The sequence below is a fragment of the Xyrauchen texanus genome, chromosome 16, assembly GCF_025860055.1.
Source record: "Xyrauchen texanus isolate HMW12.3.18 chromosome 16, RBS_HiC_50CHRs, whole genome shotgun sequence".
Taxonomy (NCBI): Eukaryota; Metazoa; Chordata; class Actinopteri; order Cypriniformes; family Catostomidae; genus Xyrauchen; species Xyrauchen texanus.
Genome location: NC_068291.1, coordinates 39597928 through 39614726, shown reverse-complemented (window position 1 = coordinate 39614726; position 16799 = coordinate 39597928). Strand labels below are relative to the sequence as shown.

Sequence of the window (16799 nt, the reverse complement as noted above, 5' to 3'; positions counted from 1 at the left end):
CAGCTCTAGGTATGTGTCAGCAGTTCTATTAACAAGAAGGTAGTATCGAGAGACATTTTAAACAATATAAAGCCAGCCACTGTATTTTCTTTATTTAATTTTGCCCCACCAGTGAAAACAGTTTGATTACAATATCCACAGCACCAAGATGATTCTGATTGCCACTGGACTGTTGTCGGGTTCCGGTCTCCATAAAAAACAATGTAGTGAGCAATCTAGATGAGAACAACAACCATTTTAAAAGTTAGTTGGTGTAAAAATTTGTTTTGACCCAAATTGTGTAGTTGTTGGTTGTCATTACAACTTTACCTGGAGACTGGAAAATAAAACAGACTTCCGTTATGAATCATGGAACACTCAAATGTGGATTGCAAACAATTGAATTAGAATTCTATGTTGCGAAGAATGATAAATTTTTCAATAATCCATTTTCTGATGGACATCCATTCTGTTTCTGACACGCTATAGAGCTACTAAAGCAACTTTACTGTCACGTCCTTTTAAAATATATGATTTTACTTCACCAAAAATCATCAGATATGGTGTGAAGCTACTTTAGACTGATCAAGTTTTGGAATTTATACTTAAAGGGATAGTTCACCCAAAAATACAGTTCTCTTATCATTTACCATCCCAGATATGTATGACTTTCTATCTAATACAGAACGCAGAAAAATTATTTTTGAAGAATATCTCAGATCTGTAGGTCCATACAATGCAAGTGAATGGTGACAAAAGCTCCAAAAAGAACTTAAAGGCAGCATAAAAGTAATCCATAAGACTCCATTGGTTTTAATCCATGTCTTCTGAAGTGATCCATTTGATCCTTTGGATGACAACAGACCAAACTCCCTTTTCACTATACATTTTGACATATGCAGTCTCCTTGGTGATTGTGATTTCAAGCTTGATTACACTTCCTAGAGCCATCTAGCCCTCTGCATATGCATCAAGAGCTAGAAAGTTTAATCAAGCTTGAAATCATGATTTCTATCGTTTATTGTGAAAAAGGAGTTTTAACCAATTGGATCACTTCAGAAGACATGGGTTAAACCACTGGAGTCTTATGGATTACCTTTATGATGCCTTTATTTGCTTTTTGGAGCTTCAAAGTTTTGGTCACCATTCATTGCATTGTGTGGACCTACAGATCTGAGATATTCTTCTAAAAATCTTCATTTGTGTTTTGCAAAAGAAAGAAATTCATATACATCTGGGATGGCATGAGGGGTTTTTGGGTGAACTATTTCTTTAAAATGTATAAGCTTTTTATTTTTGCAGTTAAGCTTTTTTCATGTGTGTGTTTTTTCCATTTTCTTTCACTGATATCAAAGCCCTTGTGCTTGTAGGGTGTTTCTAACCTAGCTGTTATGTAACACGAGTCTGTGTCTGTGTTAATTAATGATGCTGCTGCTGTTGTCTAATATTAGCCTGTTCTGCCTCTCCTCTTACACTGCACAGAAAAATGACAGTTTCGCAGTAAGTCTCATATCTGGGTTGCAACTTTCATGCCTCATTGTAAAAGACATTGAATGACATACTGCTGTCAGTCACCATTCTCATCTGTTTGACCCACCTCACTGCGGTGACATCACTTAGATTCATTTTGTACTAGTTTTTACTCTAATATCAGAAAGTATTTCATATTGCTGTGTCTAATTACTTCTAATACATGTGTTAAAGTGATAACTACTGATAGACTGATATATATCGGCCAGGCTGATTATTTGCCTGATATGTGGCCATCTACCTAGCTGAAGTGTAAGCTCAGAAATCTGCCAAATTCCTTGGAAATTGATAATACATATTTTCTGTTTTCAAATATTTGTGAGTAAAGTTTTAGTTCATAGAGTGTAAAATATATTTTTTTCATTTGAAATGTGTTATATCATATAACAGACCCTGCTGTCTAGATATCTGCATCGGTTATTAAAAACCCAAATCGGTCCACCACTAATCCTAATTTAAACCACCCAATATACTCATACACCCAATATTTTTTCTGACGTGTTCCATTGTTTTATGTCTTCCGAGAGAAAAATATTGGATAAGTTGTAAAGTTTATTGAAAAAGTTATCTCTATCTCTAAAAGAGGACACAAAATAGTATTTCTGCCAAGTGAAGGGTTCTGAGCAACTGTGATGCACATGATTCAGAGATCTTGATCTGACTCCTTCTCACAAACTGTCAAAGTGGGTCATGGTCAGAGCAGGTGGGCGCTCGCACAATTCTGCTTTTGTGGCAGCCCCTGTGCCGACTGCGCTGAGAAAATACAGAGAGGAATAGTGCCAGAAAGAAAGAGAAACAGAATGAGACTGAGGCCTCAAAAGCCTTTCTGTCTTACAGTTTATCAACTTCAAGAACACTGTGGATCAACACACAATGTTATTCATCCAAACATTTTACTTGTGCTTTCCTTGTTTGTACCTTACCTCCCAAAATTAAATTAGACGTTCCAATATTAGATATCTCTTATCTAATGCATGTACAACTGCAGCTACATGATAAATCACATGGATAACTTACTTTTATCTGCTACGGCTTTAAAAAATATTCTCCCTTACAAATGGATATTCATCGTTTCCTGGCTGCCTACTTTTGTTTCAATCTCATCAGCTGTTATATGCATGCTGCGTATGTTTTCCATAACATTATCATTGGAATGTCATGATACGGTATATCTCACAGACACACTGTAGCTCTCATTTTGTCTGTTGTTAAAATTGGTTCCTTTCATAATATTGACTTACTTCAGATATCACTTCTAAAGTTTGATCTCTTTGATTTATGTATCTGATCTGTAATCTTTCAGACTAGTATGGCCACGTCTCTGTCAGTCACAGAGGATCTGATCTTCTGTGGTTGTGCTGATGGTACCGTGAGAGCGTTCAGTCCTGTTGACCTGCACTTTATCTGCACGCTGCCTCACCCTCACAGTCTGGGCACAGACATCGCTACTGTTACTGAGGCCAGGTAAGAGTTACAGTACAGAAACAAAAACAGCCTGTTTGATATGAAGGGTCAGAGGGAAGGCGAAAATTGTTAAATTAAATTTAAGCTGTTTTTAGTGCAAGAAACATTGATTAAAATGATTAAGTCCTACTACAAGGGGAAATTGCTACAGTAGTGTAGAATATAAATGTGAATGTTATTAGATGCTATTAGATGATGTCATGTTATTCCTACTTTATCAGTAGTACAGCGTGTATTTCCTGTTGCTCAACTGGAAGAGAATGGTGCAAATTTGTTCAAATGTAATAATTGTGCCCATGTTAATTTCATACGTTTTTGAAAAACATTAATAGCATTTTCTACAAAAAAAATTATTTTGTAATTACTTTAAAAATGTAATGTTGTGTAATCATTTAGTTAAAGGTTTTAAAATACTTTCCTTGCACCTCGGAAACATGTAAATGTACTCTTTTCATCACAAATGTTAAAGTTTTCAAACATACTTTTGAAGGTAAAAATTGTTTTGAGTCATGAATATACACTCACTGAGCACTTTATTAGGAATACGCATGGTCCTAATAAAGTGCCAGACATGGTTTTCTGCTGTTGTAGCCCATCCGCCTCAACGTTCGACCTGTTGTGCATTCTGAGATGTTATTCTGCTCACTACAATTGTACAGAGTGGTTATCTGAGTTACTGTAGCCTTTATGTCAGCTTGAACCAGTCTGGCCATTCTCCATTGACCTCTCTCATCAACAAGGATTTTTCATCTGCAGAACTGGCGCTCACTGTATGTTTTCTGTTTTTGGCACCATTCTGAGGAAACTCTAGAGACTGTTTTGTGGCGGCTGTGGCTCAGGTGGTAGAGCGGGTTGGCGGTTCGATTCCCTGCCCACATGACTCCACATACCGAAGTGTCCTTGGGCAAGACACTGAACCCCAAGTTGCTCCCAATGGGAGGCTAACGCTTGCATGGCAGCACTGCGTCATTTGTGTGTGTGTGTGTGTGTGTGTGTGTGTGTGTGTGTGTGTGTGTGTGGCGTGTATTTATCACTTTGTGGGGACCAAATGTCCCCATAAGGATAGTAAAACCCGAAATTTTTGACCTTGTGGGGACATTTTGTCGGTCCCCATGAGGAAAACAGCTTATAAATCATACTAAATTATGTTTTTTGAAAAGGTAAAAATGCAGAAAGTTTTCTGTGAGGGTTAGGTTTAGGGGTAGGGTTAGGTTTAGGGGATAGAATATAAAGTTTGTACAGTATAAAAACCATTATGTCTATGGAAAGTCCCCATAAAACATGGAAACACAACAAGTGTGTGTGTGTGTGTGTGTGTGTGTGTGTGTGTGTGTGTGTGTGTGTGTGTGTGTGTGTGTTGTGTGTGTGAATGGGTGAATGAGTCACAGTGTAAAGCTCTTTGAAAACCGCTAAGGTTAACAAAAGTGCTATATAAGAGCATTTTTTTGTGTGAAAATCCCAGGAGATCAGCAGTTACAGAAATACTCAAACCAGCCCATCTGGCACCAACAGTCATGCCATGGTCAAAATCACTGAGATCACATTTTTCCCCATTATGATGGTTGATGTGAACACGTTTCTGACCCATATCTGAATGATTTTATGCATTGCACTGCTGACACATGATTGGCTGAAAAGGTAATCACATGAATAATTAGGTGTACAGGTGTTCCTAATAAAGTGCTCAATGAGTTTATAGGGCTACTCTATTTGGACTTAACAAAATCAGATTTTTCATAAAATTGTCAAAAAATCTGATTTTTTTTTTTTTTCTGGTGTCATGCATATCATCATGCATATGCAAATACCCTGAAGTGATCCTGAAATCTCTGTCTGGTTGAAGATTCAGTCTGGATTCTTGTAGTGTAGATGAAGAAGCTTAGCCTGTGACATCTGTTCTCTGCTTTCCCTTCAAACTGTTAGAAACACTTGAGACCTCTTAGTCTTCCGCCCATAAATATGCAAAGACGGAGCTTTTGACCTCTATTATATATTATATATTTACATTTATGCATTTGGCAGACGCTTTTATCCAAAGCGACTTACAGTGCACTTATTACAGGGACAATCCCCCTGGAGCAACCTGGAGTTAAGTGTCTTGCTCAAGGACACAATGGTGGTGGCTGTGGGGATTGAACAGCAACCTTCTGATTACCAGTTATGTGCTTTAGCCCACTACGCCAACACCACTCCACAAATTCAGGGAGTCTGTTCTTGACTGCAAATGACTGCTAAAATGCAACAGTTCAAACTGGGATTATTTTTGCAATTCATTTGGTGGCTATAGTGGCACAGAATTTACACACTTCTGTCATCCTGTCTGTCTCATTATAATTGTCCGTAAACAAGTCTTTTAAGTGCGGGTTCTTCCCTGACACATTCTCGCATGACACTTTCGGATGACCTTGAGTGACCCCACAGTTCAGCTGTCTTTACTACTAATCCACCAAGATGTCTCTCTTCACAGTCACCTCTTTGCCTACAAGGAAAATGTACGCTATCCTGATGCAGTGGCCGTGTCATATGACCCCACGAACCGCTGGCTGTCCTGTGTATATAACGACCACAGTCTGTACGTGTGGGACGTCCGTGATCTACGTAAAGTGGGCAAGGTTTACTCGGCTCTCTACCATTCATCCTCTGTGTGGAGCGTGGAGGTGAGAAACAAGACATTTAGACCAACATTTAATGCAAAGTCAACATGAAATTTAAATTCACCTTAGTTACTGTCTAAATGCACATTCCGGGTCTTATTATGAAGAATTTACAGAGTGTCTACTCACTTTTAAAAAAGAAAATGAAAAACCCAAAAATAAAAATAAAAAATACTCACCCTCGTGCCATCCCAGATGTGTATGACTTTCTTCTGAAGAACACAAACAAGGATTTTTTTGAAGAATATTTTAGCTATGTAGGTCCTTACAATGCAAGTGAATGGGGTCCAAAGCTTTGAAGCTCATAAAAAGCATTTAATGGCAGCATAAAGGTTTGCATAAAAGATCCAGATTTTTTTTTTGTAATCGAGCTTGAAATCATGAAGACTTCAAAATTTCAAGTGAAAAAGGAGTTATATTTTGGTCTGTTCTCACCCAAAACCAATTAGATTGCTTTAGAAGGCATTGAACCACTGGAGTCTTTTGGGATGGCATGAGGGTAAATGATGAGAGAATTATATAATTTTTGGGTGAACTATAACTCTAGGTGCATTTTACATGTAATGACAACAGAAAACATCAGTCATCAAAGAGATGAGCTTTAGTATCTTAGAAAGAGGAGGAATCTTAAAGATCTACTAGTTTTATTTTAGCAAGGTATTGGTGTCACAAATGTCTACATGGACTAGCCTGTATGATGGAGAGTGTTTGCGCTATTTTGGCTTATCTTTCATTGTGTTGTGTGTTGATATTTCCCTGATGGCAATTATTGTGAGGCACATCTCTTATGTTTGAGCCCAATGTTTTTGTGTTTGGGAATGCTGTGACCTCATAGTGGGTTATTGTGCCATTGAAAACCTTCCTCCTGTGGGTTCCGGCCTTGCCTGTTACTGGTGTAACTACCTACGTCTTTGATTGCCTTACCTTGTTTAATTATCCTGTAATCAAAGCCTGTCCTTTTAGGAACTTAGGGCCACGAAAATGCCAAAAATGCCAATAAATCCTTTCGCTGGAAGATTGTTTCTGACATGTCAATTAAGGTTAAAAGTTGGCCTCAGGAATGTAACAATTTTATACATTTTTTTTAACATACTTCAGAAATGCAGTTCAAATGGTGTCCCATAAAAATATTGTGTCACCTTTTATGTATGTTGGAGGGGTGATTAATACCCAGTGCTTTCAGACGTTAGTGACCTCCCTTTTTTATTTGATTAAAGATGACCTCATAGAGGTTGAATAACATGCTTGAGTAAATACACCTGTATTTGTGTTTGTGATGTGATGCTGTTTGGTATTGTCAGGTTGAATTATTTCACCCTCCTTTGTCCTGCAGGTGTACCCAGAGTTGAGGGATGGTGAACAGCCCCGTTTGTCTCCAGATTGTTTCCTCAGCTGTTCATCTGACAACACTATTCGTTTATGGAACACAGATGCTCAGAACACCACTCTCAGCCGAAATGTCATCAGCAATGTGCGTCACATGACCTCAGTTGTTCAAAGTTCACAAATCAAATTGTTTGTCTTATCTTGATAAGCACTATTTTGCAAAAGTAACTTGCCTTGCCAAAAATATGTTTTTTTGTTGATTATGTTTTTTTGACAAAAAGCAAGCATTATACTTGGGTAAATCCATATGCATATAAAAATAATCTGATTTATAAAATGTTAAAAAACATTGTTCGCCTTCTTGTGAATAGAAATTGACCAACAGTGGATTTTGCCGATACCGATAACTAAGGTGGTGGAAAAGGCAGATAACCCATTAATCGTCCGATAGTGTCCAAAACTGATTTATAGAATGTTAAAAAAACATTCGCCTTCTTGTGATTAGAGGTCGACCGCTAGTAGACTTTGCCGATACCGACAAAAAATGTGGTGGAATGTCGTTAACCAATTAATCATCCGATAGTGTCCAAAACTGATTTATAGAATGTTAAAAAAAACGTTGTTCACCTTCTTGTGAATAGAGGTTGACCAATAGTGGATTTTGCCGATACCGATAACAAAGGTGATGGAAAGGCCGTTAACCCATTAATCGTCCGATAGTGTTTAAAAGAAAGATACCTTTCTATTTTCAGAGCCATTCATTTTTTGTGCATTATTTTCATGACAGTTTTATTTGTAATTCATGTTATTCTCAGTGGTGATTCTTATAAGTCTCATTATTGTAATGCATCATTTTTAACTTTATTATAGTAAAAAATATAGTTTTTTTTTTTTTTTATTAAAATCAGCATAAATTGAAGATCTAACAAAAATTACCATTATGTAGAAATATAAATAATGTATTTAGGATGAATAAATCATGTCTAAACATTCATATTTATTGTAATATTTTTACGGGTATAAATCTTTGATAAAAGTATCTGTATACATTCCATAGAATCAGTGTACATGCTGTAATTAAAGGTTTTCAGGGTTTTAGAAAAAATAGAATCAAATGGGCAGATTCAATTTATATCACGCTTTATTGGCAAAATCAACCTAAGTGTACATTGCCGATGCATTGTTAGACACTATACTTACAGATATTAAACAAATTGAATGATGAAGTTTAATTTGCTGAAGTTTAAAATCTTAAAACTATAATTTCTTCTGGCTGCCGTTCAGTCTGTATCGCCCACATGCTTTGTCTCTCACACGCGGTTTCGCTTTTGACACTGGTTCGAATTTCAGGGCAAGGTAACTGAAGGGAGTGTTATCAAAACACAAAAGCACCATTTTCAGTGAGTGAGCATTTTTCAGGTGATGCAGAGAGTTACGGCAGCTTGTCTTTTTCTCTCCCACACTTGGCTTACCCCTTGCAGGTTGAAGTCTCCATTCTCTGTACAGCAAATCCGCTCAAGTGTGGATAATGAATAAGTGGGCATTGCTCCACACAATCAGTTTCTATGCTAGGATGTGCAGTTGAGTTGAGTGTGTACCACCAATTTTAGTGGTGAAAACACCGGATACTGCTTTAATTATGTTCATTTTTTAACACGATAAACAGTCAACAATTAATTCCCAGCCCTATTATTTTAATTATGGTCATGGTAATGAGAATTTGGAGGAGGAAATGTACTTAATTGTCATTCAAATATTATTACAATATAAAAGCCTTAATGGTCCTAAAATTAGGCTTCATTATCTTTAAGCAAAATACAATTTATTGTTGATTTCTTTTGATTTTGTTGTGAAATATAAATGGACATGTACTTGCCATCAACATCTTCCTTTCACGTTTTCAGTTACTATACACTCAACTGAACAAATCACAAATGATTTTTTAATGTTTTTGATTAATCTCCCCACAGGACCTTCAGAAGGTCATTTATATGGACAACAACACCTCCACCCTGCTAGACACAGATTGCATCTCCAGCAACTCAGAGAAGGCAGACCCGCAGACCTGTGAGAACCGGACGGGCATTAGGACCATGTGTGTGAGTCCAGACGGGCTGCACCTGGCATCAGGGGACCGCAATGGCACACTGAGGTCTGACCCAGCAGAAGAGATGTTTATCACAACACTACTTAACACTTCTACCAGCATACCAGCAATAAAAAAGGGGCTACATAGCCCAACTGGCCAAGCCTTAAATGCACTCATTCAGTAGAAACTCTGCACGGTTCATGAAAGGACATACTTAAATAAAGTTAGATAACACTTGCGATTAATGCATATATTATTTTACACATTATATGTTATTGTGAATAATTGTAACTACATTTATAATGTAATATAATGAAAATGTACATCCTGTGCATGTTATACCTTTAAAGAGTATAGTGCATTAAAACCACACAAATGTCATTTTTAATATCATGTGTAATTATTATAAATGCACTACACTCTTTAAAGATGTAACCACGAATAAGCCAATTATATTAATGTATGTGATTGCAATTACTTACAAAAGGTATGTTGGCATTAAAATACCTTTTTGATACACTCACGTGGACTTGGTTTGATATGACGCCACTTTTTTTAAAATATTTATAATATAATGAAAAGACACTCATATATGTTTAAGTTTGGCTGAATTGTCCTAATATATTTAGCGGCCCACAGGCTTCAGAGAAATTGCTACAAAGTGTGAATAGAAAACAAATCCTCACTAAACTGCTGTTGATGTGATTCTAGAATCCACGATTTGGAGAGTATGGAAGAAATTCTGGACGTTCAGGCCCATGATTCTGAGATCTTATGTCTGGAGTACTCTAAACCCGAGACCGGTAAGTTCTGAGAGCTTAGAGGTTCTTTAAACTTCTCTATATAATTGAATCCTGCACTGAGGAGCTGTTTAATGTCCCAGTAAAAAATAAATTATGACCCAACTCAGATGTTCAGCAGATGCTTTATAACTCTGGAGTCACTACTTCACAGATATGCCACCAGCAGAATTTACAACCAGTGTTTACGGTTAAAAATGTACAGGGCGAACTTAAAAGTAGTAAGACAACATTGCATAGTGTTAATATGTCATTTGATCTTTAACTATGTGTTTTAAAAACTTATCTGTGGCATGCTAATGTTACTACAGAAGATCATTTTGACAGTAAATTTTGTTTTTATTAATAAAATGGTAACTCTTTTCAGAGGAAATTAAATTGTGAAAATAAAGGAGCCTTAAGCATCTATTGAGTAGAGTGGAGGTTGACGTGACATGGATAGAGGAAATTGATATACCAGTCATGGTTGACTTCTATCAGACCATGCAAACAAGATTTTATTATTTGAAAACCGTAAGCTCTGAGAAAAAGGAACTGTTTACAGTACTATGGTACAGTGATGTATCAGATAGTAATACCATGGTACTTTAAGATATATCATTGTACTGTATGAGTACAGTATAGTTTTCAAATGCCATAGCATTTACATGGTACTCTAAGTCACTGCATTTAAAAATACTTTCTGAAATTACCATTCTGAGTTAATTATAGAGACTGTTGTGTATGAAAATCCCAGGAGATCAGCAGTAACAGAAATACTCAAACCAGCCCATCTGACACCAACAATCTTTCCATGCTCCAAATCACTGAGATCAAACATTTTTTCCCCATTCTGATGGTTGATGTGAACATTAACTACAGCTCCTGACCTGTATCTGCATGATTTTATGCACTGATCTGCTGCCACACAACTGGCTGATTAGATAATCGCATGGATGATTGTTGGTGCCAAATGTGCTGGTTTGAGTATTTCTGTAACTGCTGATCTTCTGGGATTTTCACACAACAGTTCCTAGAATTTACTCAGAATGGTGCCAAAAATAAGAAACATCCAGTGAGCGGCAGTTCTGTGGATGGAAATGCCTTGTTGATGAGAGAGGTCAACAGAGAATGGCCAGACTGGTTCAAACTGACAACGTCTACAGTAACTAAGATAACCACTCTGTACAATTGTAGTGTAGTGAGTTGGCACTGTTTTGGCAGCACGAGGTGGTTTTAATGTTGTGGCTGATCAGTGTATCTGTTTCTTCTTTTACATTTTCTCTTTATGTTACTATATCTGTTCAACATGCACATCGAAAAACAAACGCAGTACTGAGCAAATTAGTTCTGCTCCCTTCTAAATAGTCCATGAGGATCCTAAAGCCTTGAGGGTCACATTATGATTAGATTCCGCATTGTTCACTGAAGAACATCACAATATTGTATTTGTGTTTCTGCTTTGAAGACATAAGAATATAGTAGAGTTTTCAATTTGGGAATATCTCTATTGAGAGGAACGCTTATTTCAACATGCTCTAGGCTGCTGGCATTCTGCTTACTGTTGCAGAAACATATGTTCTGTTCTCACACTGTAAGAAGCATTTGCATTCTCTCCTTACTGTGAAGTCACACATGAACTCAGTGTGTTAAAGGATCAGCATGTGGTGTGAAAAGTGTGAGAATGAGAACAACACAGGAGCAACACTTCACACGGTTCGCCTGATATTGAACTTTTTATCACAGTAGGCTATTTCAGAAATGCAGTTAAACTAGCAGACTTTTCAGAAATGTACAGTGGAATTAACATAGGACAATGATTTTATCAGATGATAATAAATGGAGGGCAGCTGTGGCTCAGGTGGTAGATTGGGTTGGCCACTAATCGCAGGGTTGGTGGTTCGAATCCTGGCCCACATGACTCCACATGCCGAAGTGTCCTTGGGCAAGACACTGAACCCCAAGTTGCTCCCAATGGCAGGCTAGCACCTTGCATGGCAGCTCTGCCGCCATCGGTGTATGAATGTGTGTGTGATGTGTGAATGAGTCAACAGTGTAAAGCGCTTTGAATAACGATAAGGTTAAAAAGGCGCAATATAAGTGCAGACCATTTACCATAATACCATGGTACTTTTATTTATGTTCCATGGTACTACTGTATGATTACACTATTCATGCAACATGGTATTTACTGTAAGGTACTTCAAAGATTACCATTGTGGTTATGTACAAAAAATATTATCACAGAAAACATGGCATTATAATGATGGTATTCCCAAAAGACCATGGAATTACCATGGTACCAAAACATTATAAAATATGTAGAAAAACATGTCGAAAAAACATGGTATTATCATGGAACTATGTCCAAACACATGGTGTTACCCTGGTACCATAACCAAAAAAACATGGTAAGATCTTCAAACGGGATAGAACATAAAACAAAGGCAACCTGAGTAACACAAAACATAGTTTCCAAATATATATATATATAAGCAAAAAAGTTATCCAACACTTATATCACACATGTGAAAAACTAACTGCCCCCTTAAACTTAATAACTGGTTGTGCCACCTTTATCAGTAACACCTGCAACCAAATGCTTCTGATAACTGGAGATCAGTCTTTCACAACGCTGTGGTGGAATTTTGGCCCACTCTTATTTGCAGAACTGCTTTACATTTATGCATTTGGCAGACACATTTATCCAAAGCAACTTACAGTGACTTATTACAGGGACAATCCCCCTGGAACAACCTGGAGTTAAGTGTCTTGCTCAAGGACACAATGGTGGTGACTGTGGGGTTCGAACCTGTGACCTTCTGATTAACAGCCCTGTGCTTTAGCCACTACGCCACCACCACTTTTCTAGCATCTCAATCGGGTTCAAGTCTGGACTTTGACTAGTACCCTCCAAAACTTAAATTTTTGATTCTTTTGAGCTATTCAGAGGTGGATCATCATGCTTTGGATCATTGTCTTGCTGCATAATCCAGTTGCGCTTGAGCTTCAACTCACGGACTGATGACCGGAAGTTCTCCTTTAGGATTGTCTGGTAGAGTGCAGAATTCATGTTTTCCTTAATTATTGCAAGTCGCCCCGAGGCAGCAAACATCCCCACACCATTACACTACCACCACCATGCTTGACCATAGACATGATGTTCATTCTGTGGATCTGTGTTTGATTTATGCCAGATGTAATGGGACCTCTGTCTTCTAAACAGTTCCACTTTTGACTCATCAGTCCACATAACGTAAAAGGTTTGAGGATCATCAAAGTGTGTTTTGGCAGAATTCAGACGATACTGTTCTTCTGGGTTAGCAGTGGTTTTCACCTCGCCACTCTTCCATGGATGCCACTTTTGGCCAGTGTCTTTCTGATAATGGAGTCATGGACAATGACCTTTATTGATGCAAGAGAGGCCTGCATTTCCTTGGATGTTGTCCTTGACTTCCTGGTTGAGTTATCGCGGTACTCTTGGAGGAATGTTGGAAGGTCGGCCACTTCAGGGAAGGTTCACAACTGTGCCAAGTTTTCTTCATTTGGAGATAATGGCTCTCACTGTGGTTCTTTAGAGTCCCAGAGCCTTTGAAATAGCTTTGTAACCCTTCCCAGACTGATGTATTTCAATCACCTCTTTCCTCAATTTCTGATATTTCTTTCGACCTTGGCATAGTGTGCTACTGGGTGAGTCCTTTTTGCCAACTTCTTACTGCTGATAAAGTTCTATTTAGGTGTTGATTTGATTGAACAGGGCTGGCAATAATCAGGCCTGGATGTGTCTAGTCCAGCTGAACTCCATTATGAATGCAGTTTCATAGATTTGGGGATTTAGTAACTAATGGGGCTAATACTTTTCATGCAAGTATTGGATAACTTTTTGCTTCAATAAATAACATTATCATTTAAACATGATAATTGCCTTTGTTCAAAAAATTCTAACAAAATCTAACATAAAACAGTTTAGTTTGAGATATACACAAAAACAGAAGAAATCAGGATGGGGCAAATGCTTTTTCAAAGCACTGAATTATGTAAAACATGGTATTATCATCAAACTATGTCCAAAACATGGTGATATCATGGTATAATGTCAAAAAACATGGTATTATCATGGTACTATGACCAAAAACATTTCTGTGATACTATGTCTAAAAACACATTGTATTATCATGGTACCATGTAAGAAAAATCATGGTAATACCATGATAGCATGTCCCAAAAAACATGATATTACCATGGTTACATGTCCAAAATACCTTGGTAATATTTTGGTACTTTTTGTGAGGTATATATGAGGGAATGCCAGCATTCATGTAGGTGTGGAATGTCATTTAGAAGGATTTTCATGCATACTAACACTGTTTGTACTCCTATGTGTGTTTGTTCTTGCTTGTGTCTGCAGGGCTGAAGCTGTTGACCACCGCCAGCAGAGACAGGCTGATCCATGTGCTGGATGCGGAGCGGGAATATGGTCTGCTACAAACACTGGATGAACACTCGTCCTCTATCACTGCTGTCCGTTTTGCTGGTGAGACTCTGTCAAACAGATAACCTGTCCTGCAGGAGCTTTATCTTTGCTATTTCTGATATACTGTACAAAGAACAGCTCAAATGTTCATATGTGGCACCTTTGTTTTTGCTCAGCTAATGATGGCAAAGTCCGAATGATCAGTTGTGGTGCTGATAAAAGTATCTACTTCCGCACAGCACAGAAGGTGAGACTTAAAACTTCAATATAATAGTTGAATGTTCTTCAAAGTGTCTCTATGTTTGTTACCTCCAGCAGTTTAATTCAAAGCTGTCAGATTCCTCAGCCCTTTAGAAACCGTTAATAGTGGCTCATAATTCAAATCAGCCACAAGCAGACACTGAGTACCAGTTTTTTTAACTATCATGTTTTTCTACTTGGGAGTTAAAAATAAGAGACAAACTTTAAATAGTCTCAATATATATGGTGTTGTAGTTTCTGAATCTGGATTAAAATATAGTAACTGTTAATAATATGAGAACACAGCAGTACTTTAACAACAATATGATTAAGGGGGATTGGTCCATTTTGAAAAAAATGGTATGTGCTGGAACACAAACAGCCATGGTATGTATGCGGGCAGCAAAATACAAACAATATACTTAATTAAGTCACACTGCAATATGCATCATAGAACAGCTTTTAATTCAACCATAAAACCAGATTAGAGTTGAGAAATGGTTTAGTAGTGGAATAAACTGATATAGTGATATATGATATATGTATATATGATATATGTTGTGACATAATAGTGATCAGGTGAGACATCCGGACGTGTTTGTGTAATTGTAATATAAGACATTCAAAATCATCAGTAGAAGGTTGTTTAATCTGTTGGTAAGAATGGTACAGTTTTTACCTTGAGGTGTGAAACTGCTCATAAACAAACAACTTGCTCTGTAAATTCACAATGTCATGCATAAAGATCTATTTTGTTCTTATGGAGGAAGGGAAATAAGGTAGAGGAAACAAGAATATTGAACTCAGCCGTGATATTTAGAAAAGAAATAGATTATTTTAGATCAAAATTTTTTGTTTTTTGTTTTCACAATATACTCATCTGAATAATGATATAATTTTTTCTTTTTTTTTAAAAAACAGAATTAAATAAATCAATAAATTCTTTGAAATTAACTAATTATTAAATATCCCGAAACAGACCGAGGAAGGCACAGCGTTCACACGTACTCATCACATAGTGAGGAAGACTACGCTGTATGACATGGATATCGACCCTACACGAAAGTATGCGGTCGTCGGCTGTCAGGATCGCAGCATCAGGTTCGAATGCTTTGATTTCTTGTGGTGGTTAGCAATTATAAAACCTGTAATAATCTGCATATTATTATTATCATTATAATCCCCTCCTTGTGTGCATCAGATAGTTGAGTCTGTCTACCAGGAAATTGTAATGTTATTTTGCTTATTTATATATGCATTCATTTGTATAAATTACTGTTGTATTAAATTAATTAAAGTATTTTGACTTATTTGTGTGAGGATTTAACTGTACATGTTCAACATGTACTTGGATATATCTAGAGGTGTGATGTCATGTGGCAGGGCGTTACAGTTGTCTGTCGCATGGCTTGCACTGTTATAAGATTATCACATTTACAGTAGGATGGGATTAGATGCTTGACTGGTTAATCTTGTCACATTAAAGCATGTTGTAGAGCATGAGCACACACACTAGATGCAAGTCACACACATTTAGTCAATCTGATCTGTGACTCACCTGTCCAAACTGTCACACTAGTCTGATTGTCTCACATTGTGAATCGCACAAAAATACATCTAGGTGATAAATAATACATATTTTTTATAAGACTTTTTTTTTTTGTTGTAATTCTCATTATTCTTTCTGATGATTCTCATTGGATTTCAATAAAACAATCATGTTAAGACATTATTTTTGTTTACGGAAATACATCAATACAAATCAGCAAAAATAAAAGCCAGGATAACAAATACTAACAACAAATACTAACATGATATATCAATATTTTACAATTACGGTTATACACTGATGAGCCACAACATTATGACCACTCACATGTGAAGCGAATAACATTGATCATCTCCTAACAAGGCCACGTGTCAATGTCTGGGTAGATTAGATGGTAAGAGAACAATCAGTTCTCGTAGTCAACATGTTAAATACAGGAGAAATGAGCAGGAGTAAAGATCTGAGTGATTTTGACAAGGGCCAAATTGTAATGGCCAGACGACTGGGTCAGAGCATCTCTGAAACGGCAAGGCTTGTGGGGTGCTCCCGGTCATCTGTGGTGAGTACCTACCGACAGTGGTCCAAGGAGGGAAACCACAAACTGGCAACAGAGTGTTGGGTACCCAAGGTTCATCGCTGCGCCAGGGCAACTAAAGCTATCCCGTATGGTCCGAACCGACAGAAGGTCCTCTGTGGCACAAGTCACAGAAAATTG

General features: G+C 37.3%; 1 protein-coding gene across 2 annotated transcripts in view; it reads left to right on the top strand.

Annotated features, from left to right (window-relative positions):
• The window catches only part of LOC127657021 (mitogen-activated protein kinase-binding protein 1-like), a 62977-nt gene that overhangs the window by 35766 nt on the left and 10412 nt on the right, over positions 1–16799 (top strand). For both annotated transcript variants that reach the window (XM_052145657.1, XM_052145656.1), the window contains exons 8-16: positions 1462–1479; positions 2813–2973; positions 5441–5630; positions 6961–7098; positions 8924–9105; positions 9754–9845; positions 14230–14355; positions 14472–14542; positions 15515–15636. In XM_052145657.1, coding sequence (XP_052001617.1) covers positions 1462–1479; positions 2813–2973; positions 5441–5630; positions 6961–7098; positions 8924–9105; positions 9754–9845; positions 14230–14355; positions 14472–14542; positions 15515–15636 — 1100 coding nt within the window. The remainder of the gene's footprint in view (positions 1–1461; positions 1480–2812; positions 2974–5440; positions 5631–6960; positions 7099–8923; positions 9106–9753; positions 9846–14229; positions 14356–14471; positions 14543–15514; positions 15637–16799) is intronic.